Genomic DNA, 22,837 nt, shown 5'->3' with positions numbered 1-22,837 from the left:
GAGAACTGGGAAATATTGGTATTGTTTTTGTATGAATATTGTGCCTGTCTCTGTGTGTTTGTTTATTGGGTTATTGATATGGCGTTTGATCAAAAGGGGGCTGTTAGGGAAGGTTACACAATAGTCCAGATAAGGGGTCTCTGAAACACAATAGTCAGGTTAATAGCTGTGAAGAGGTCACCTTCTCCACCCCAAACCTGGGGACACAGCTGTATTGCCAAGGCTGAGAACCTGGAGAGCAAAAGACACTGATCAGTTAAAAGATCTGCCCTGCAGAAAGGGAGGAGGGAAGATGTCAGCAGCTGCAGGCAGACACAGACTGCTTGAGCGTCAGAGGTTGCAGCAAGAAGGCTGTACCTTGGTCACCAAGAGAATGGGGGACGGCACCAAAGCTAAGTCATGTCTATCTAGGGTCCCACCCCAAAGAGAAGTGGGGGCACAGGTCTGTCACTTGAAGGGGTGCACGTGGAGGACTAGAAAAGGGTCTCAGCAGGGGCAGCCAACCCACGAACTGTGACACTGGCCTTCAGCAAAGAATACAACCATTGCAGTTACAACGGTCTGAGTGTTGCAGGATCAATCATGCTATACAGAAAATGATTTAATAATTGGATGCATATTTGGAAGTGCGTGTTACTGTTTTTAAAAAGTATTTAATATGTGCACTGGTTTTAAAAATATTCCAGTAGCTCACTGTAATTTTCATGTGCATCACGTCAACATTTTATTGTACACATTAGAGAGTTATGGGTGGGAATTAAGAGGAGAATATAGCTTGTTGACTTCCATTTTAGAGTAAAAGCAGAGATTAAAGCAAGTAGGAAAATTATAAGTACAAATTTAAGTGGGGAGGGGAGATCTACAAAAACTGACCTTTATGTTTGCAATTAGCAATTTAATTTTTGCAGTACATGAGCACAGATGTGGTAATGAATGTTTGTATATGGTTAGTTACTGATCTTTATGTGTGCCATTATCGAGTTATATGTGATCATTTAATATCTTTAAACTTGACCAGTGAAATGTTTACTCTTTAACTTCTTATTTGATTGACTGATTTTATATCTGCAATAAGTCATCAGTCAAAATACTATATACATGACTTGAATATACATCTTTCAGTTTAAAAATTCTTCCCCTTCCTGAGCAACTAGTCATATTCTACTGATCTTTTCAGATTAAAAGCTAAAAAGGAAGAGATATGTTGAATTTATTTGCAATTTCCCCTCACTGAGTCCTGTCACTTGAGTGACAGCCCTCTTTGAACTCCCCCTGATTTTGATTTGAAAACTGGTTGTAATCCTTTCAAGATTAAACTTAATTTTTTGCAGATTATTCTGAAATATACATTCTTCTGGTACCAGGCCCACCCCGGGCAATGTGTCAAAAGACATTTTTCATTGTGGTAAGATTTAATCTGAAGGATTCTTCACCATAAAAAAGTGGCTCAAATTTTAGAAAATATCCTTCCAACACAAATGCTAAATTAAAAAGTTTGGGGAAAATGATGAGCAGAGCAGTAGGATTCCTAAACGCAGAAGCTGAGTATCTTTGGTACACAGGGAATCTACTAAGGTTAAAAAATCCAGTCCATGACTTGCATCACTACAAATACATTCTCCACTCAGATGGGCTGATTACTGAGTTTCCACCAACATTCAGCTAAACAGTTCTTTATCCACCAGATGATGCTATTGAGTGGCACTGGGCCTTCCACACTCAGCATACCACAAATCTGCCAGTGCTGAGATTTTACAGAAATGGGTGAAGCGTAAGAATGTAGCGAGAATAGAATAGCCCAGGAAGCAGAACCCAGGTGCCACATGTGATCGTTTGCAGTGGTACCTCTAGGCCAGCCATTCAGATGTTCTCCTTTCCCCTGTTCATATTGTATTTCAAAGTACATATTTTGAACCTGATTCATTGTTAGTGTAAGTGGGTATAACTCTTTAGGATACCCCAGCACTGACTTTGGCTCCTAACTTTAAGATTGAAATGTATCCCATTAAACCAGCAATTGAAAGATACAAACCAGCACAACTTTATTTTCTATATGTTTCTTTCTTACCAGCTGTAACCTAAAATGCTTTTTTATGGTTTTTGAAGCAGTAAGAGTTAAAAATAATATCTGAACAAAAGAGAAGCAGCTGTGGACAAGGAAGAAAAGCTGTGGTTTCACGGGCGATTTCAGATATAACCATGGTGCTCCGTACAACATCAAAGCAACCCCTTGTTTGGCATATGCCTCATTCTTACTATACAGTGTGCCGGGCTGCCTTATTATCAGACCTTTTTCCTAGCATGTTCTTCTGGGGCCTAAGCCTGTACATTTAGCAACAGTGAGGCACTTGTAGTCCTAAAGGAGCCATTTTGTTGCTAGCCAGATTTCTCTGTCTTCTATGTAGTGAGTACCTCATCTGTTTTTGCTGATTTTCCCTTTCTTATTACCATGGTATTGGGATATCCTCACAAAGAGATGAAGTGAGCTGTAGCTCACAAAAGCTCACGCTCAAATAAATTGGTTAGTCTCTAAGGTGCCACAAGTCCTCCTTTTCTTTCTGCGAATACAGACTAACACGGCTGCTACTCTGAAACCTGTCACAAAGAGATGTAACACGCATATTATGCTTTACACCTTTGAGACTCTACATCAACGTTAACCAACTAGTCAGTAAGGAAAAGAGCTGTAGGCAGCTTATTGCAAATGGCAGGAGCTGAGGGGGAGTCCAAGTTCAGGCACCAGCAACAGTATCCTTGTGTGAACAGTAGGCATCTTATACCGAAACAGAGAGATAGGGGGAAGTCATTAAAAACATACACAAACGGTCAGAACAAGGTCACAGGAGGTTTTAAAAAAAACCTGGACAAAGAAATGTCAGGCCAATCACTGTTGCAAGACTAGCAACATCTACTGTGGTGTGAGGGGATACATTAAAAATGGGCTGTCAACCCAGACTTTACGTCTAAACCTTGGAAGAGGGGCTAATGAAGTAAGTGCTACTCAAGCCGTAACTACAGCATATCAAGGCTCAAAAGTGCCATAACAGGAAAACAAACACCCAGTTCTTTTAGCCAAAGGATAAGTGAGCAAAACACATCTGTCTTTTCACAGGGCCTTGACTTTGTTCTCGTCTCAGATTGTTGGATCCTTCGGTGTAATGTTTGGCCCCTCTGGCTCAGTCTTACCTTCCTTACATGTGGGCATATTTCTATTAGCAAAGAAGGCTGGTCTTGTGGTTAAGGTACTGGGCGAGGGCTTGGGATCTAGAAATCTGAGTTGAATGCCCAGCTCTGCACAGTTTCTTTGTGCTCTTGGACAAGATTTCTCTGTGTTGCAGCTGAAAAATCGAGGTTAATAACACTTCTGGCTCACAGACGTTCTCAGCACAAACTCCCTTATAATAGTTTGGAAGTAGTTAGATACAGTGATGAGGTGGGCTATATGAACACATTATTTGCCATGCTCAGTGTTTTGTCTTGTTTGGGTTTTATTCATTTCCCCTCCTAATATGAAAAACTGCCATTTGTCAACAGTTGTAGTTTGAAATAGGCTTGTTGCCTGACTCTTCAGTGCCTCTTCCCACCAAGCCCAAACTCTTCTCTCTATGACTTTGATATCCCTTCTTTGGGTGAACTGTTGCTGTGCAAAGTGGACCAGGAAGAGGGCTTCAAAAACACTAGGAAAGACTACAGGAATGTGAGAGCTGAATCAGTATCAGAAAAAGAAAAGGAGTACTTATGGCACCTTAGAGACTAACCAATTTATTTGAGCATAAGCTTTCGTGAGCTACAGCTCACTTCATCGGATGAAAGTCTTGATTAGCAGGAAGGATGGGTAAACCTTTTCCATTTGTATAATCTTTCATCCCAACGGCTGGGGAGAAGCACTGATGGATGTGTGGACAATATTAAATGGGGGTGGTCAGGACAGACAAGGACAAGGAGGAGCAGCGAGGCACTAGAAGAGAAAGGGCGGCTAGTGACAAAAGAGCATCATTAAGAGCTCTGACTTTAGAACCAAAGTGGCATTCAGTACGAATTACTATTAGCTTAATTACTGCATCTGAGTGGGGCTGTGTAACCTAATAATAATAATGAAGAGATTTGAAACATTTCATTACTTGATAAACAGAGGGCTAAATTCTGTCCTCAGCTACAACTGTACAACTGTGCCTCCAGAGGCAAGTAACATATCAAACACACACAACCCTTAAACCTGTTGTGGAAGCGCTGAGCTATGAATAACTTTTCAGGATGGAACGATTGGGGCCTCTATATATCCAGGGCTGTTCTAATCCAGAGGAAGGTGATCATTGTTAGGGGCAATACTTTTTTTTACATATACCTGCCAAGATCACTGAATGGTCCCTGATGAACCACACATAGGCAGGAGGAGCATTTAAGATGAGCATTTTATTTTATCTATTTATTTTGCAGCCTGATGCACTTGAAGTGGGGCTTTACAAGCAGCCCTGATCATGATGCTACTGGGGCTGGGGACGAATGACACTGAGGATGCAGGGCCTGGAATAGTTTTGCACTGACCTATAGCCCCTGCCAGAACTTTTCCTTGCAAAGAAGAAAAAGCAGACGTGTATAGCTTGTCCTTTGGGAGGAGGAGAATGATGTGGTCTAAACAAGTGGGTTCAAGCCATCTTCCAAAGGGCTGGGGTGGAAGCTCATAGCTAAGGGGACTGACTAGCTTGTGTCTTTGCCAGATAAAGATTTTTTTTTTAAAAAAGGTAGAACAGTAACAGAAAAACAGAAAAGGGGGAAATATTTACAAGGGTGGGAAGTGAAAGCTTTATCAGCAGCCTGCTGGGGAGATAAGCAGCAGGGCTGGCCCGTCTCTGCACCGCTTGGACTCACTCCTTGCCTTCCAGTCTCCCAGGAAAGAGCAAAAGGAGCTGCTGACATTTCTGCTTAAAAGGAAGAATCGATGAATCTTTGTTTCCCACCGCCTGCCTGTTTGACCTTATTGTGTTGCGGAGTAGAAAAGAAAGAAAAGGGAAGGGGCAGGGGCAGGGGGAGGCGATTCGTGCTAACAAAATCCCAGACAAGATCGCAGCCCCTCTGATCGTGGCTGGAGATGTTATTTGGTTGTTGTCTTATTTGCTGCTGGGGCTCATTTCGGATTCTCGCCCCGCTGCAATAAGTCACACGCTTTCCAGCTATCATCCCCGTATTGACAGGCAAATGTCACCCGCCTTTGATTGACGTCCATTGCTCCTGCATGCAGAAGTATGATTTAGGAATCAATTCTGCTTATTTATTTAAAGAGCGCTTTGTGCAGCTGGTAGCTTTGGTAGCTGGGTAACTCGCTTAACATCCTCTGTGGGGAGTTGGTCCCAATGTGACATTCAGGCTGGTCTTTCACCTACCCACTCAGCCGCAGAGGTGCCCCGGTTGGGAAGAGGAGGGGAGGAAGAGACCCTGCCATCAAAGCTTACTTCCTCTGTCCCTATCTTTACCTGGGACAGCCCCTTGCCTTGAGTCCTGGGCTAGGTTGATTTGCATGAGCGGGAGCCCTTTTCATTGGCTTGGTTTCTTAAACCTGATCACAACGCCATATTCTGAACAAAACGGGAGCAGACGAAGCAGCCTTGGACAAGTCACCAGCAGATCGTTTCATTTTAATTCCAAGAGCGAGCCATTTGCCACGAGCTATTTCTAGGGGTGTCCCAAGGATCACGCCTGTGCGCTAAAATCCGGGGGAGCTGCTAATCTCCTGAGCGGAGGGAGGTGTGGTTCCAACTAACTTGCACTGGGACAAGGAGGTGAAGTGGGGAGCCTGGTCCTTAGGCGAAAAGTGCGATTTCCAGTCCCGTGCTAATGCGGCGGGGGAGAGCTCGGGGACCCATTAACCAGGAGGTGGGGGTGACCTTTCCGTCTAGCTCGGTGACCTGCCAGGTATCCAAACCCCGCTCGTCCCCTTGGGCTGCTCAGCGCCAGGGCGTGCTCACGATTTCACTCTTCATCCGTTGGCAGGGAGGGAACAATCCCCACACGGGCAGGGTGATGCCAAACTCGGGGTGAGTGGGAAGAGCGGAGCAGCTGCTGGAATGAGATGCCAACGCAGCTCCCCTTTCCCCTGCGCTTTTGGGTGCCTATAAATTGCTCCGGCGCCTTTGCCAGCCTCCTCTTCTCCTGGCAGGCGGGCAGGCTGCCGCGCTCACTCTGTCGGCGGCTCCGCGCCCGGCCGGCAGCCCCGCAGAGCGCTCGCGGGTGCGCCTGGCAGGGAAGAAGCAGGGCCCGGCGAGGAGGGGACGGGGCCGCCGCCGCCGCGAGGGGGGGATTTTTCGTGCGCTCTTGCAAGTTTCACCAGCCGGCGCTGCCTTGCGGGACTTGTTGTCGCTGCAGGAAAGAAAGGAGGGGGCAGGAAAGCGGGGCGCTCGCGAGGGGCGCGAAGAGGCCGGCGCGAGGGAAAGTTGATTCGAAGTGGCACCGTATGCAAAAAAAAAAAAAAAAAAAAAAAAAAAAGTCGATCGCCAGCAGGAGCATAAAAGTGTGAGCGGCTCCGGCGCGGGGCGGCAGCTCCCTGCGCGCCAGAGCAGCGGCAGCCACAGGTGCCCGGGGCTCCGCCTTTGCCTTGTGGACCGGCCGCGGGCACTTTCCTCGCCGCCGGAGCGGAGCCGGGGGGCTCGGGCTCGCCAGGGGCTTCGGGGTGTTTTCGGCTCTGAGGAGGTCCCCGCCCAACCAGCAAGATTTTGTCCAAAAGCAGGCAGGAGGATCGCCCTGCGCTGAGCCGGCTGGTGGGCAGCAGGCGGCGGCTGATCGCGGCCGGCGCCCTGGGGGTGGTCATGGTGTTGCTGCTGGTCGTCCTCATCCCGGTGCTGGTGAGCTCGGCCGGCACCTCGGCCCACTACGAGATGCTGGGTACCTGCCGCATGGTCTGCGACCCCTACGGCGGCACCAAGGCGCCCAGCACGGCGGCCACGCCCGACCGCGGCCTCATGCAGTCCCTGCCCACCTTCATCCAGGGGCCCAAGGGCGAGGCCGGCCGGCCGGGCAAGGCGGGGCCCCGCGGGCCGCCCGGGGAGCCGGGGCCGCCCGGGCCGGTGGGGCCCCCGGGGGAGAAGGGCGAGCCCGGGCGCCAGGGCCTGCCGGGCCCCCCCGGGGCGCCGGGGCTGAACGCGGCCGGGGCCATCAGCGCCGCCACCTACAGCACCGTGCCCAAGATCGCCTTCTACGCCGGCCTCAAGCGCCAGCACGAGGGCTACGAGGTGCTCAGGTTCGACGACGTGGTCACCAACCTGGGCAACCACTACGACCCCACCACGGGCAAGTTCACGTGCTCCATCCCCGGCATCTACTTCTTCACCTACCACGTGCTGATGCGGGGCGGCGACGGCACCAGCATGTGGGCAGATCTCTGCAAGAACAACCAGGTGAGGGGCCGGGGGGGGCACCTGGGGGGCATCAGGGGCCCGGGGTGGGACATGGAGGGGGGCGAAGGCAGAGGAGCCTGATGTGGGGGATCCCGGAGAGGGGAGCCGCGGGGAAGCACCTGCGGGAGAGGAGGAAGGAGCGGGAGCCCTGGGGAGAGGTGGGGCGCGGGAGGGGGGAGAGGGGCACACCGGGGGCCTGCAGGGGGTAGGCAAGGGCAGGTCCCCGGGGGAGGGGTGGTGTCCGGCAGCCAGGGGGGCAGGAGGGGAAGGGCCCCGAGAGGAGGCCTGGCGGGGAGGGGACAGACACGGGACTGGGGGCGTTAGGAGCCAGGCGGCCCCGGGCTGGGCCTATCCCACCCCTTTAAGGCCGATGGGGAAACTCCCCCTTGGCTTCCGGGGAGGAGGCTCCGGCCCTGCGGTGACCTCGGGGGAAGGGGACCATGTCCCTTCTCTCCCGGCGAGTCAATCCGGTTTTACGCGGGGGAGCTGGGTCCCGGGCGGGCAGGTCAGAGCGGTGGCTCCAGGGGCCCTGCAGCCTGGGCACGTTTGCACAGGAAGGGGGGAGGCTGCAGCCCGCCCAGCGATGCTCAATAACACCCCTTAGGGTGCCGAAGTGACAGCGCTTGCGGGGGGAGGGAGGCTGGAAAGCCTCGCGGCCTCACAGTCGCCGTGGGGCACCAGGAGACAGCGCCGTGCACGGCTGAGAGACTGACAAGCACATGGGGGAAAGCGATTCCCCTCTGCGCTCCCCCCGGGGCGGCTGTAGCGGGAATTGCTCCTCTCCCTGAGCAACACGGCCTCAAAATGGGGCTGGGGGGATCGAGGCGGGGAAGCGGATCTGAACTGCACTCTGGAGGGCTGCGGTCAGCCCCCACTGCCTACCCGGGATGCTCCTCTCTCAAGCGCCCAGCCACGGGAGGCACAGAAAGACGGGGCCCAATGGGGTGGCCGGGAAGCCAGACGCCCTGAGACTTTCTCTAAGAATACACAGGGCAAGGGATTGAGGGGGACGCGAAATACACAGGAATCCAACGCGCAGTAAGAGTGCAATGGGAACAGGGCCCAGCTGGGGGCTAGCGGGGCCAGAACTCCCATCAGCAGGAAGCATGGCCACTTACGCATTCTAATAAAAGCTAAGTAATCAAGAGGCAACCCGAAGCTCCGGTGTGAAACATGCAATAAATAGAAACTACAGGCCAGAATATCGGGGTGATAGGCTGGCAGCTGGGGGCTTTTAAGGCACTGTTGACAGAGCAGGAAATTTATTATTCTGGCATAATTCCCCAGTTAAAGAACTTTTATAACCAAGAACATTAATATTGCCTGCAGACCTTTCCTATTAGCAGGCTACTTAGGTACAGATAGAGCAAGAATTGTGGATTTCTTCCAAAATGTAACAGCCAAACCAAACATCAAAGAGCCCTCGTTTTTAGGGCTCAGAGTCTGAGATTCGGCATCTTTCCCCCAGGAACACCGAAATAATGAAAGATCTTGAGATGCTACAGTTTGCAAGACAGCGGCATAATCTATTTTAATTAGTCTAACTGTTGCTACTGCTGAGTTTGTGGAAATGTTCTCTGTAACTTTGTACCTCTTTCCTATACACCCCCCCTCTCTCTCTCACCCACCCACCATTTCGGTCTGCTGGTTAACGGACAATGGGTAGAAAAAAACCAGGAGTACTTGTCATGCTTTCCAAAAGGACCAGAGACGTTTGGAATGTGGCCAGAAGGACGGGTGGCTGCAGAAGCTTTCAACTGGTCACAAACGAAGATTACACTATAGTTTCTAAATACTATTTATATGAACTAACGCGCGGGGAAACTTACAAGCGTTACTAATGGTCTGCAAGTAATTCAATATAACTGCGAACGGTTTGCTACGCCGGGACTATTCTGGGACGAGAAATCCAGCCGACACGGTCCCTGAAACATTGTAAAGAATTTCCCTCTAGTAAATGTAAAATGTTGCAGGGTCGATGCTTTCAGCAAACAGGGAGGGCACACGGCAGCTTTGCTGCGCTCTGGCTAACGCATGTATGTGCTGGGCAGGTTTTCTTGGCCTGACAGGGATCGGGCTCATAAAGCTGAAATTCGGGATTCCCGGTCCCGATTCCGTGTCGCTTTTCGGATTAAAGCCCCCCGCCCCCGTGAAAGGCACAAAAATGAAGCTTAAAAATGCTTACCACTGCTGGGCAGCGCAGTGCCACCGTACGAAACCAGACGCGAGCCATTTCACTTAGGCACTGTGTTGAATGCAGGCTCACAGATGGAAGCATCAAAGGCCTGTAAATTAATCTGATATGCCACTTAACCTTTTGTTTATGGGTGCTCAGAAGTACTGGGGAAGGGAGCTCTGAGGACGTCAGCGGCAATTAATTACATGAGCAAATGTCGACCACGAATACCGCGTCTGCAGCTGAGCCCGCACTATTAAAACTCTTACATTGTAGTACAACCGCGTTGACTTCTTCCTGTCAAAGCAAGGCTGTGTATAGTAGAGAGTGAGTCTACCGCGTCTGCGATTAAATCATGAGCCTGTCTTTGGGTATTGAAACGTCGGAAGTATTTCTCCCCCTACATGCTAGAAGTCAAATAAAATACCACAGCAAAGCAAGGCACGCAGTGAAAACCCTTATTATAAATATTAAATTGAGCCAGAGCAGATCCCAACTATTAATAAACCGCTTCAACCCCCTAGCAGGACTACACAGACACATCGCCCGCTGACTGAGAGTCTTGTGTACAAGGGATGTTACTTTTTTTCCTTCTCTTTATATGTAGGAGGAGAAGTCATGGTTAAGCTTAAATATCAGGACTCAGTTTATTTGAAATTAGTTAGTAGTTTTAGTGCACGGGTGTGCACACTTAGTGCACACTTTTAAAAGTGTGATTTGTTCGTGAAACACTGGCGGGTGATGCAATGTGATAGTAGTTAACTTTCCAGAGTATTTGTGAAAAAGCCTGGATATTATAAAATGAAATCGTTAAAAAGGGGTTTGAGTCTGCCCCAGATGGTGTTATGTATTCAATAGTGTTCCCTAGTGGGGGACATTACTACGGGGAGAGGGCATGATTTATAGGAAAAAATCATCCCAAAGCAATGTATAAGGGATTAGGAAGCTTACGGTCTCCAGCGTAACACATTGCCCTCCTTAATAGTTACAGAGCTTAAACACAAGAAGTGCTGAGATCACATTGCTTAGCTGGTATGTGTCTGCAATTTCAGTGTCCCAATGTACCTTTATAAAATGATGAGGTGGGCAGTCATGCAACTTATAAAATGGGTACTACATTAATGGTTTAATTTTGAAATACATTTACAGGCTTAGGGCAGTACTTAGGAGTCTTCTGAGACTATTTTCATAGGCTTTAAAAAGAAATTACATTGGCTTTCCCAAACAAAGGAAGAAAACCCCTTAAGGGTAACACACTGGACTGTGGGACCAAGTTAATGCATTTACAGGGCTTTGTGGCTATACACAAATAATACGATCTGCGAGATTATTTTTAGGTTCTCAGTGTCTAAATCATTTTCTCAGTACAGCCAAGTACTACTACCTAGAGTCTTAGCAATGAAATGTCCATTGCTGTAGCGAATGTTCGGCACCCACATTCTTCATAATGAGTGCCTCTAATGGTAAAGCCAGTAGCACAAATAGTTTGTTACTGTACAGCAGATATACTTATTCATAACAATACAGGTATAAATGTTAGATATATCCAAGAAGTAGAATTTAATTGTGGCATGAATGGAATTTGTTTGGGTGTGTGTGGGGGTGGTAATTTAAACAATTCAATTTGCCAATGTGCAGGGCATTAATTCCCTAGGAAAATCATTTTGTTTCACATATATTAAAATACAAACTAACCGTGGCCACATATTTATTCCCTCTTCCTCCATTTATAGTAGCAATAACCACCTCTATTTTCTATGGAAGAGTGTTCATTGCCCAAAGCCATCAATTCTGCCCTGATGGTCATTAATCCCTAAGAAATGCCCCATGCCTTGATAGTTATTGCTGAAATAATGGTCAAAACAGATCATCTCAATAAACAATTACACATGTGAACCAGTGACTCATATTAATATATTTGTTTAAATTTGCACATTGTTATGCAATTATAAACCTTGTAAGCTGGTCTCACCCTTGCTAGGTGATGCACAGAGAATTTTTGCTGCTTAAGCTTCATAATGAAATACCTTGAGATCTAGAGTGCTAAAGAGCCTTCCTTTTTAACATTTCAGTATTAACGTGGGATCATGCCACATGAAAATTTAATTTGAAAACCTATCATTTAAACTTTAAAAGAAATGCATGGAAATTCTAGACTTATAGCTCATTTTTTTCAATTCTGAAAATAAAAATCCCACATATTGTAAGTCAAGTCATGCATTATTACTTACTTCTCATTTGCAAAACCACTAAATCACTTACAGCTCTGTATAACTATTCTAGAATAGGGCCAAGCAAGAAAGATGATGATAAAATAAATCACATACAAATAAGTTTAAATATTTTACAAAGCAGAACTAAATTATAGTTAAATGATTTGGAAGATTACCTTTACTTGAGGATGCGACAGAATATTCGTTGCACAAGACTGACTTACGATTTGATACTGATTATAAATTCCTTTCAGTTTGCTAATAAATTCCTTTTTCTTTGCTAATAATGTCAGACTCAGTTAGTAGCCAAACAGTAAGAAGGGGAAAATGTTTGCGTTAAAGTAGTATATTCAGTTTTTTTTAAAAAAATCAAATAGCTGAAACCTCCATAATTCATCTTAAAATACACGCTGATGTAATTTTAAAATTTATATCTTTTAGACTGTACAGAAGTTAAATGATTATGTGAAATTTGTGCCAATAACAGAATTTCCTACTTTGGCTTCGATTGTTTATCCACTAGTATTTTTTTGTTCTTCAGCATTTCATTTACATTTTGATGACTTATTTGGAGACAAATCAACTACAAGGGTTTAAAGTTCATTGGCAGCAAGAGACTATTTTATTTCTGTGTTTTTGCAACACAATCTGGTAACTATTATGATCAGAACATGTCTGAAAAACTCCACCTTAATACCTGGGGCTGATAGAGATCTCATGCCAGTGTAAATCAGTAGTTCCACTGGAGTTAGAGTTACACCAGTCTAAACCTGGAGTGAGTCCATAATCAGCTCCCTGGAGTCTAGCTATTTTTTGTATTAAAAAAAACCTAAAACAAATAGGGGCAAAATAGCTGGAGATGTGAGAGTGAGCAGTCCTGTATTACTCAGTGGCAAACAAGCCATGTGATAATGATTTGAGTTAAAATATTTAGGCTACTTCTGGGAGAACTTGCTGCTACATTGTAAACCATTTCTAGCAATGGCAGAAATAGCGATGGTATTGTTAGGGGAAAACTACAGCTGAGAGGTGTCTAGGCATATTTAAAGTGGCACTGAAAGTGTGCAATGCCTTCTCAGGACATGTTTTAATTACACCATGCAGGAAGAATGTCCAAGTTTCTTAACCAAACATTTATGTTTGTTTTTGTTTTACATAGGTTCGAGCTAGTGCAATTGCTCAGGATGCTGATCAGAACTACGACTATGCCAGTAACAGCGTGGTTCTTCATTTGGAGCCAGGAGATGAAGTTTACATAAAATTAGATGGAGGAAAAGCACATGGAGGAAACAACAACAAATACAGCACATTTTCTGGATTTATTATTTATGCTGACTAATTATGAGTCAAAAACTAAGCTTGTTCTTCTAAGAGATGGATTCATGTGGCAGAAGTCAATGAATCAAGAATCCAGCGGATACTGACCGTGGGACACCTCAGTAGTGGGGGAAAATCAAATGCTACCTGACTCACATCTGTATGACACAAAGAAACCTTACATTTAAAAAAAAAATAAAAAAAAAAAATATATATAAAAGCAAGTTAAACAGATGTGTGATCCACTACCGCCAAAGCAAATACTTCTTATTGTTAGTGTCGATGTGAATGAAGTCCTATATAGATCACAAATTTTTCTAGGAAAATCTAAAGACACTGAATTATTTCTTCGGTATATATGATACTTTGATGTATTATGATCTTGCTGCTTTATCCATATGTCAGCTTTGGTTCGTGTGACTTACCCGCTAACTATGATGCCTGGAGTCCACTCATAGTGAGGAATGAGTTTACAATAAAAGGAAGAGGTAATTGAAATGCTTCTTCTCTCCAAAGGAATTGTTTGCCTTGTACTTTTGTTATCCTTCTATCTAGAACTAGAAACTAATAAGTTTCAAGCCTTAACTCTTAATTTCCCTGCTTTGTGAGTGTAGGTCAGGCCTTTTAAATGATTTCCACCCATTCGTTTAGTTTAAATTTCCTTTCCCGCCCCTTAATTTTATTCTAAGAGAGAAAGACAGAAGAAACAATTCAATGAAAATATAAGAGATGATATAACAAACTGCCTATATTTGGACCAAATCCTGGGTCCACTGAAGCCAACTGCAAAACTCCCATTTGGCTTTTAATATGTAAACAGATTTGGCTCTTAATATGTAAACATTTGTAAATACATATGTTTAGACAATTTAACAAACCGGTTCTTGATGGTTTGTTGTGTAAATACTGTTTTAGCAAATCTAACATCCACGCTCCCAGGCCAGGCCAGAATAATTTCTTTGCTGCAATTAGTCTTCAGTGTAAATCTGTAGTTACTACTTTTGTTTAGCAAAAGATTATTTATGACTTGACATACTACAAAGAGTCAACTGGAGTCCTTACATAGAACATTGTGAGAAAACCACTGGCCAAAATCCTGCTCAGCTTATTTATGCAACCAGTCTTGCTGAAGTCAGTGTGGATACTTGCATGAGAGTGGGATTTGGGCCCTATGTGATGATCCCATCACACAGTACCTGTTACAAGGTATTGCATTCGTTTGTAGTATGGTGTGACGGAAATTAACAGATAAGCATATTACCAAATATGAAAACCAGTTATGCAAAGAGAGAAACAGATTTTTAAATGCAAAAAACTGTGTATTAAAACCTATTTTTCTTGTATCTATATATCTATAACTCAAAAAGGCTTACTCAGTATAATAGACTAATGGCCTGGAGAATTACATTGTAAAAACATGCTTTTCAGTTATAGTTCTACAAAAATCTTTTACAATCAGTAATAGCAGCAATATCAGTAATACCTCTATAAAAAGGATTTTTATTTAGAAATTATGTTTTTATTTTTTAATTGCTCCCATGTTGATACTTGCAAGTTTAAGTCTAAAGCAAAATTATAGCAGGAATACATAACAGAACCTTTACAGTAAGGTCAAAATAATTACGTAACTACCTGCTGTAATGTTTATGCAGTATAGATCTTAGATTACAGTCATGGCAGAATAAAAATACTATTTGTATAAATTGCTATGCAGTAGTGAGAGGCCAGACCTAGTTTTTCTGTTTTACATAATCTGCCCCATGCAACTTACTCTAATCTACCAAGGGAAGGGGACAAACTGAGATTTGTCATATACTAAAGTGTCAAATATTCGCCATAATTAAAGAAAAATATCTTCCCCTTTGATTTTTTGATAACTTTAAGATAGAGATTTTAAAGATAGAAAAATCCTCCTAGAAAGCATTTATTTACATGATTAAGGCATTTCTTACACAGACCATATCATTCTTCTGGTCTGTTCCTCCTTTGGACAGCTGTTCAATTCAAAAGACATGATGTGCCATCAGTTAGTCTATGCTCAATACGAGAATCTCATATGTAACGTATCTTGGCTCTCAAAAGGGAGAGTTGTGCTACATAACAGCCTTTTTTTTTTTTCTGTTTCCTCATTATATCACATCAGTTTGGTTAAACATTTCTACTCTCCTAGTAAAAAAGACACCAACCCATATTTATGGACTGTACTGATTATATGCAATATATTTTATAATGGACACATAGTTGACTTCACATCTGCTCATATCACAATAGCTTTTATTGCAGAGGACCACCGCTACAGAGTGGTTAGCAGCAAAGCTTTGGAGATTTCTTATGTAGGTATCAAACAACAAGGTTTCAAGCAAAACATCATTTATAACTAGCAATGCACATTCACCAAGAAGTGAACAGGAATACTTCATTACCACTGGACATCAAAAGCTGGACTCGTGAAAGAATAAGCTATTGAAATGAGATTGCCATTGCTAACACACAATCTTTTCTTTGGATAAATAAATATTTACCCCTGCTTGGTCTAGAGGAAAGAACAAATATTTAAATGAAAAACATATATAAGGCAAACATTTCTTTTTTGAATCATATCTTGACAAACTGATTTGTAAACTGATTAAATCATGGCCTTTGTTATAACTGTAACAACTCATTAAATTGTATTATGTAATATATTTGGACTTGTGGATTTTCATCTTTTCAACATCAAGCTGATTTGCATGACACTTCACATTTTCACTTGCAAGTTTCCAAAAGTTCAACTCAAAATGTTAACATAATTAAAAAAAAAAGACTTCTAAAACATAAAGTTGTTAGTCGTCTACAAATTGCTTTATTAAAAATAGCTTTTCCATGTATTCTTTTACATTTTCATTTAAAAATAATCTCTACAAGTTGCTAATCATGAGAGATACAGTACCTTTTTTGAAATCACGTTGTCTTCCTTCTGTTATTCTGTTTTCTGCAGTAGCTATTTAAAAGTGCCATATTCTTTTTTAAGCATTAATTAAAGAACAGCAGGATAATTAACAGGATCATCAATATTACAAGGAACATCATATCGCTCCAGAGGAGGGCCATTTAACTGGAAACATTTTAAATTTCCTCAAGTAGCTAAGCTGATGCATCTTTAAAAAAATAATAATCCTGAATAATAATTAACTATAGTATTAAATCTGCTCTTTGGAAACAGTTATTTCAATATTTACTTGGGAAAATTCTGTAGTTGTGCTCAAAACAAATAACTCATTCAGGACCAGATTATTAGAGGTAATCAGATGGAGAGATAATACACAAAATTTTTTGTTCTAATTATAAAGGGAAGTGATTATCTGCTCTTTAGGGGTCTTATGAACATCACACAAGTTTTCCTCAAAAGAACCTAGCTTTAAAATGACCACTCTATTGAAACAAATCTGACTTTTCTCAGCAAGCTTTACATACAAGACGTGAATAGCTAATCATGAGCTCTATTTAAAAGTCAGCCACTGTTTTGGGTTCTCAATCAATATCTTATCAATTATATTTTGGGATATGCCTCTTATTAGCATTTTAGGAACAATGTTTTTGAGGATATGTGAATACCCATGACCTCCATATTTCATCAATCGATTCTTAGTGTGCACATCATGAGCAATTACAATTCTGTCTTCATAGCCTTCGTCAATCAACATCCGAATCCTGCATAAAAGTAAATACAAAGTATGTCTGTCAGTTAAGAGTTCATACAATTCTGGAAGTAATACAGAAATAATTAGTATTTAAATACTTTACAGGGACATACCTCTAGTATGTATTATAAATTAAATGAACTATTTTAGGATCTTAAAAAGAAACAAGCAGGCATGTTTCTTAAATATACACAAAAGATTAAACGATCCTAGATCCGTTTTAGAGAGAAGAAATCCCTTTGGAAGCAAGACAATGTCACACATCTGGAGTGATGGGTGGGAAAATCCACTTTTCCAGGATTTATTACACTGTTTTGCAGTCCTGCTCCTTCAGTGTCAATGGTAAAATTCATGGATTTCAATATGAGTAGGCCTGGCCCACAAGACTAAACAATCGCTTCCTACATACACTGTTCTTCAAATGATCATTTAACAGGGTTAATTCTTGCCTTTAACCTAATACAAACCATTTCCACACCTGTACTGCTAAGTAGTTCAGCTGCATTTACACACTTTTTTTGAGGGATTTCCACAAACAAAGAACATGGTAATGCACAGGGATTAGATAACTTCCAACTGTGGCTCTTTCTGCTGAAGAATCAAATCTCCTGGAGGATTTTTGCTCACTGTAAACAGTCTTTCTTAACAATACTGGTTTCTTATTCTGCAATCACACAGGGAAAAGCAAAACCATAGGTGTAAATGGCTGTAGCCCTGCGGAAGCAAATCAAGCTTAAATCAGCGGAGTCTCCGACCCAGACTGTTGAAGTTTATTCACAGAATAAAGTATGAGTGGACTATGCAAATAGTAACATTTCTTTAGTGAATTTCCATCTGGAATAACTGGGCTATAGACATTTCAAGTCTTTGAGAGTCACCAATTTCCACAAAGACAAAATCACACAGATAATATCCCACCCTCAGCAGCATATCTATGGAAAAAGTCAATTAAATGGCTAGTCTAGCAGCAGCTGTCTTTGCTAGTTCTGTACAAATAAAAATGTCGGCAATATAATAGGTGTAAAGGGCTAATAAACAGATTTTGCACAAGCAGAGAGTGGGCCAAGTTGGGACAGATGATAAGATGGTGGCTAATGTCTTTCCCTCTGAGGCCTGGTCTACACTATGAGTTTATGTTGGATTTAGCAGCATTAAATCCAAATTAACCCTGCACCCAGCATGGAGTGAATGGGAGGTACTGGATCTGATCGCTGTATGGGGAGAGGACTCTGTGCTATCAGAACTACGTTCTAAAAGATGAAATGCCAAAACATTTCAAAAAATCTCAGAGGCCATGAGGGACAGAGGCTACAGGAGGGACACAACACAGTGCCGCGTTAAACTTAAGGAGCTCAGACAAGCGTACCAGAAAACCAAAGAAGCAAACAGACGTTCCGGGACAGAGCCCCAGACATGCAGCTTCTACGCTGAGCTGAATGCAATTCTAGGGGGGTCCGCCACCACTACCTCACCGCTGTCCGTGGACTCCGATGATTGGGTACTCTCTGCCATGCCTGAGGATTTTGCGGACGGGGAAGATGAGGAGGAGGAGGAGCAGCTTGGGGAGAGCAAACAGTACACCATTCTCCCTGACAGCGAGGATCTTTTTATCACCCTGACTGAAATACCTTCCCAACCCAATGAAGCCGGAGAAGGGACCTCTGGTGAGTGTACCTTTTAAAATATAATACATGTTATAAAAGCAAGCATTTTTTAATGATTAAGTAGCCCTGAGGACTTGGGATGCATTTGTGGCCAGTACTGCTACTGGAAAAGTCTGTTAACGTGCCGTGGATGGAGCGGGAATCCTCCAGGGTCATCTCCATGAAGCTCTCCTGGAGGGACTCTAAAAGCCTTTGCAGAAGATTTCTGGGGAGAGCAGCCTTATTCCGTCCACTATGGTAGGACACTTTACCACGCCATGCTAGTAGCAAGTAATCTGGTATCATTGCATGACAAAGCCTCGCAGCGTATGGTCCCGGTGTTTGCTGGCATTTAAGCAACATCCATTCTTTCTCTGTGTTATCCTCAGGAGAGTGATATAGTTCATGGCAACCTGGCTGAAATAGGAGAATTTACTTAAGGGGACATTCAGAGGCGCCCGTTCCCACTGGGCTGTTTGCCTGTGGCTGAAAAGAAATCCTCCCCACAGTTAGCCATGTGGGGCGGTGAAGGGGGGGTGGGGGCATTGGTGCTGAGCTGTTTGCATTTGGCTAGCAGGGATCTTCCCTGATACCAGCCATGCAGTGGCGGGAGGGGAAAAGCGATCATCCTAGAGAACTGGATGCGGGGAAGGAGGTTAGTTTGGTTTCTGCTGCTGCACGTTAACAGGAAAACTGCAGCACTAAATGGCCAACTCAACGGGCTTTGCTTGGTATGGGAAAGGAGGGAGCTGCTGTTATGAAGGTTGCAGAAGCTGAAAGACTATGGCTTACCATGGCCGCCTGCAAGCCGAATTCTGTTGCCCAGCCCTGTGTGTGTGCTCTCTAGCACCAAAGCTGCAGGCACTCAATATAAGATGCAAAATACGACCTTGTACCAAAATCTCATGTGCTCTGTAATGTGAATAGTATTATTCACCGTGAAAGAGTATAGCCATTGTTCTGTAAAATGTATCTTTTTAAATACTTCACTCCCTTTTTTTCCTCCAGCAGCTGCAAATGTTTCAAGCCTTTCTCCTCTGTCCCATAGGCGATCTCAGATAAGGCCGCGAAAAAAACGCACGCGTGATGACATGTTCTCTGAGCTCATGCAGTCGTCCGGCACTGACAGAGCTGTGTGGAGGGACACAATAGCAGAGTACAGGACGGTGGCCGATGAACGTGAGGAGAGGTGGCGGCAGGAAGATCAGAGGAGGCATGAGGAAACGCTGGGGCTACTGCGGGATCAAACAGACATGCTCCGGCATTTGGTGGAGGTTCATGAACGGCAGCAGGATCACAGACTCCCGTTGCAGCCTCTGCTTAACCACCCTCCCCAAGTTCCATAGCCTCCTCACCTAGATGCCCAAGAACGCGGGGTGGGAGGCTCCGGGCACCCAACCACTCCACCCCAGTGGACAGCCCAAGCAACAGAAGGCTGGCATTCAACAAGTGGCCTTTTCCTTCCCTCCTACCCACCTCCCACACCCCACCCAGGTTACCTTGTGAGTTATCTCCCTAGTTTTATAATCAATTAATAAAGAATACATGTTTTTTAAACGATAGTGACTTTATTTCCTTTGTAAGCAAGCTGTGATTGAAGGGGGGAGGGCGGGTGGCTTACAGGGAATTTAGAGGCAACCAAGGGGGTGGCTTTTCATCAAGAAGAAACAAACAGAAGTGTCACACAGTACCCTGGCCAGTCATGAAATTGGTTTTTAAAGCTTCTCTGATGCGCACCGCGCCCTCCTGTGCTCTTCTAACTGCCCTGGTGTCTGGCTGCGCGTATTCAGTGGCCAGGCAATTTGCATCAACCTCCCACCCCGCCATAAACGTCTCCCCCTTACTCTCACAGAGATTGTGGAGCACACAGCAAACAGCAATAACAATGGGAACATTGGTTTTGCTGAGGTCTGAGCGAGTCAGTAAACTGCGCCAGTGACCCTTTAAACATCCAAATGCACATTCTACCACCATTCTGCACTTGCTCAGCCTATAGTTGAACAGATCCTTACTACCGTCCAGGGTGCCTGTGTACGGCTTCATGAGCCAGGGCATTAAGGGGTTGGCTGGGTCCCCAAGGATAACTATAGGCATTTCAACATCCCCAATAGTTATTTTCTCGTCTGGGAAGTAAATCCCTTCCTGCAGCTGTTTAAAGAGACCAGGGTTCCTGAAGACGCGAGTGTCATGAACCTTTCCCGGCCATCCCACGTTGATGTTGATGTGAAACGTCCCTTGTGATCCACTAGTGCTTGCAGCACCATTGAAAAGTACCCCTTGCGGTTTATGTACTGGCTGCCCTGGTGGTCCGGTCCCAAGATAGGGATATGGGTTCCGTCTATAGCCCCACCACAGTTAGGGAATCCCTTTGCAGCAAAGCCATCCACTATGACCTGCACATTTCCCAGGGTCACTACCTTTGATAGCAGCAGCTCAATGATTGCGTTGGCTACTTGCATCACAGCAACCCCCACAGTAGATTTGCCCACTCCAAATTGATTACCGACTGACCGGTAGCTGTCTGGCATTGCAAGCTTCCACAGGGCTATTGCCACTTGCTTGTGAACTGTGAGGGCTGCTCTCAACTTGGTATTCTTGCGCTTCAGGGCAGGGGAAAGTAAGTCACAAAGTTCCATGAAAGTGTCCTTATTCATGCGAAAGTTTTGCAGCCAGGGCGAATCATCCCAGACCTGCAACACTATGCGGTCCCACCAGTCTGTGCTTGTTTCCCGGGCCCAGAATTGGTGTTCCAAGGCATGAGCCTGCCCCATTAACACCATGATCTCCAAATTGAGGAGGAACGTGGTTTTAGAGAAAAGTGTGTTCATGTCCTCATCACCGCGCTGCCGTCGCCTCCTCGCCTGGTTTTTCAGGTGCTGGTTCTGCATACACTGCACGATAATGCACAAGGTGTTTACAATGGTCATAATTGCTGCGGTGAGCTGAACAGGCTCCATGCTTGCTGTGCTATGGCATCTGCTCCTGATCGGACAATCCATGGAAAAGGGCGTGAAACGATTGTTTGCTGTTGCTCTGGTGGAGGGAGGGGCGACTGACAACATGACTTACAGGGAATTAAAATCAACAAAGGGGGTGGCTTTGCGAGAAACAGAATGGCCTCCTCAAGGATAGAACTCAAAACCTCAAGGATAGAACTCAAAACTGGGTTTAGCAGGCCGTTGATTTCTCGGAGGGAGGGAGGGAGGGAGGAGAAAATGAATACAAAACAAATGTGGTCTATTTCTTGTTTTGATCCACTTAATCTACCTTTATACATCTTGCTGGCAGCAGATTGTGCAGTACGACTGCTAGCCATCGTCATCTCCTGGGTGCTCGGCAGAAGACGGTGCCGTATGACTGCTGGCCATCGTCTTCTCCTGGCTGCTGATTAAAAGACAGTGCACTGCTGGTAGGACTGAATCGCCATGAGACAAAACTTAAAAGGGGAATGACCTGGCTGAGTCACTCCCATGTTTGCCCAGGTGCCCCTGACCTCATCGAGGTCGGTTAAAAGAGCACCCAGGACTACGTCGACGATGGCTACCAGTCATACTGCACTGTCTGCTGCCAAAAGGCAATAAGCTGCTGCTGTAGCAATGCACTAGCGCATCTGCCAGCACCCAGGAGACATACGGTGAAGGTGAGCTGAGCGGGCTCCATGCTTGCCATGGTTTGGTGTCTGCATGGGTAACCCAGGAAAAAAGGCGCAAAACGATTGCCTGCCTTTCCTTTCACAGAGGGAGGGAGGGAAGAGGGGCCTGACGATATGTGCCCAGAACCACCCGCGACAATGTTTTAGCCCCATCAGGCATTGGGATTTCTACCCAGAATTCAAATGGGCGGCGGAGACTGAGGGAACTGTGGGATAGCTACCCACAGTGCAACGCTCTGGAAGTCGACAGTTGCCTCGGTACTGTGGACACACTCCGCCGACTACATGCACTTAGAGCATTTGTGTGGGAACACACACAATCGACTGTATAAAAACGCTTTCTACAAAACCGACTTCTATAAATTCGACCTAATTTCATAGTGTAGACAAGGCCTGAGAGTGAAGTTTGGCTGAGGGATCTGCAAAAATAACCTCCTCTATGGCAGTGCAGAAGCAGCTTCATTAACCTTCCTGCATCCTGCCACCCTCTTCCAGTCAGCAGAACCACTTTGGTTCCACTCCTATCAGCGTGTTCCTTCCACTCTTGCAAAATGTGGAACCCTAAGTGAACAAAGGTAGAATTCTGCTGCCTGATCTACCCTCATGATAAGAGCCTACTATAGCTGAAGGTGCTTTAATACTCAACATGCTTCTCTGACAGCATCTACTGGCACAGAAGGGACTGTCAATGTGTTTTGGCCAGGTGTAGGTCTTGCTGCATTAAGAATGTTACCAAGAGTCCTGAGATCCCACTGGCTTGCAACATTA

At 44.9% G+C, this 22,837-nt stretch overlaps 2 protein-coding genes across 4 annotated transcripts in view; one reads left to right on the top strand and one right to left on the bottom strand.

The window, feature by feature from the left end:
- The first annotated feature begins 5,968 nt into the window (after positions 1-5,968).
- On the top strand, positions 5,969-15,170 carry C1QL3 (complement C1q like 3). Its single transcript, XM_084621245.1, has 2 exons — positions 5,969-7,388; positions 12,937-15,170. Exons 1-2 carry the CDS (start codon positions 6,801-6,803, stop codon positions 13,114-13,116), a joined length of 768 nt encoding a protein of 255 aa, XP_084477371.1. The 5' UTR covers positions 5,969-6,800; the 3' UTR covers positions 13,117-15,170.
- A 115-nt stretch (positions 15,171-15,285) lies between these two features.
- The window catches only part of PTER (phosphotriesterase related), a 35,281-nt gene continuing 27,729 nt past the window's right edge, over positions 15,286-22,837 (bottom strand). For all 3 annotated transcript variants that reach the window (XM_084621242.1, XM_084621243.1, XM_084621241.1), the window contains exon 5: positions 15,286-16,784. In XM_084621242.1, coding sequence (XP_084477368.1) covers positions 16,574-16,784 — 211 coding nt within the window. In that variant the 3' untranslated portion in view covers positions 15,286-16,573. The remainder of the gene's footprint in view (positions 16,785-22,837) is intronic.

The sequence above is a fragment of the Lepidochelys olivacea genome (assembly GCF_965140295.1).
Source record: "Lepidochelys olivacea isolate rLepOli2 genome assembly, chromosome: 2".
In the NCBI taxonomy this organism is placed as follows: Eukaryota; Metazoa; Chordata; order Testudines; family Cheloniidae; genus Lepidochelys; species Lepidochelys olivacea.
The sequence above is the reverse complement of the archived record's forward strand: the minus strand, read 5'-3'. Positions and strand labels throughout refer to the sequence as shown.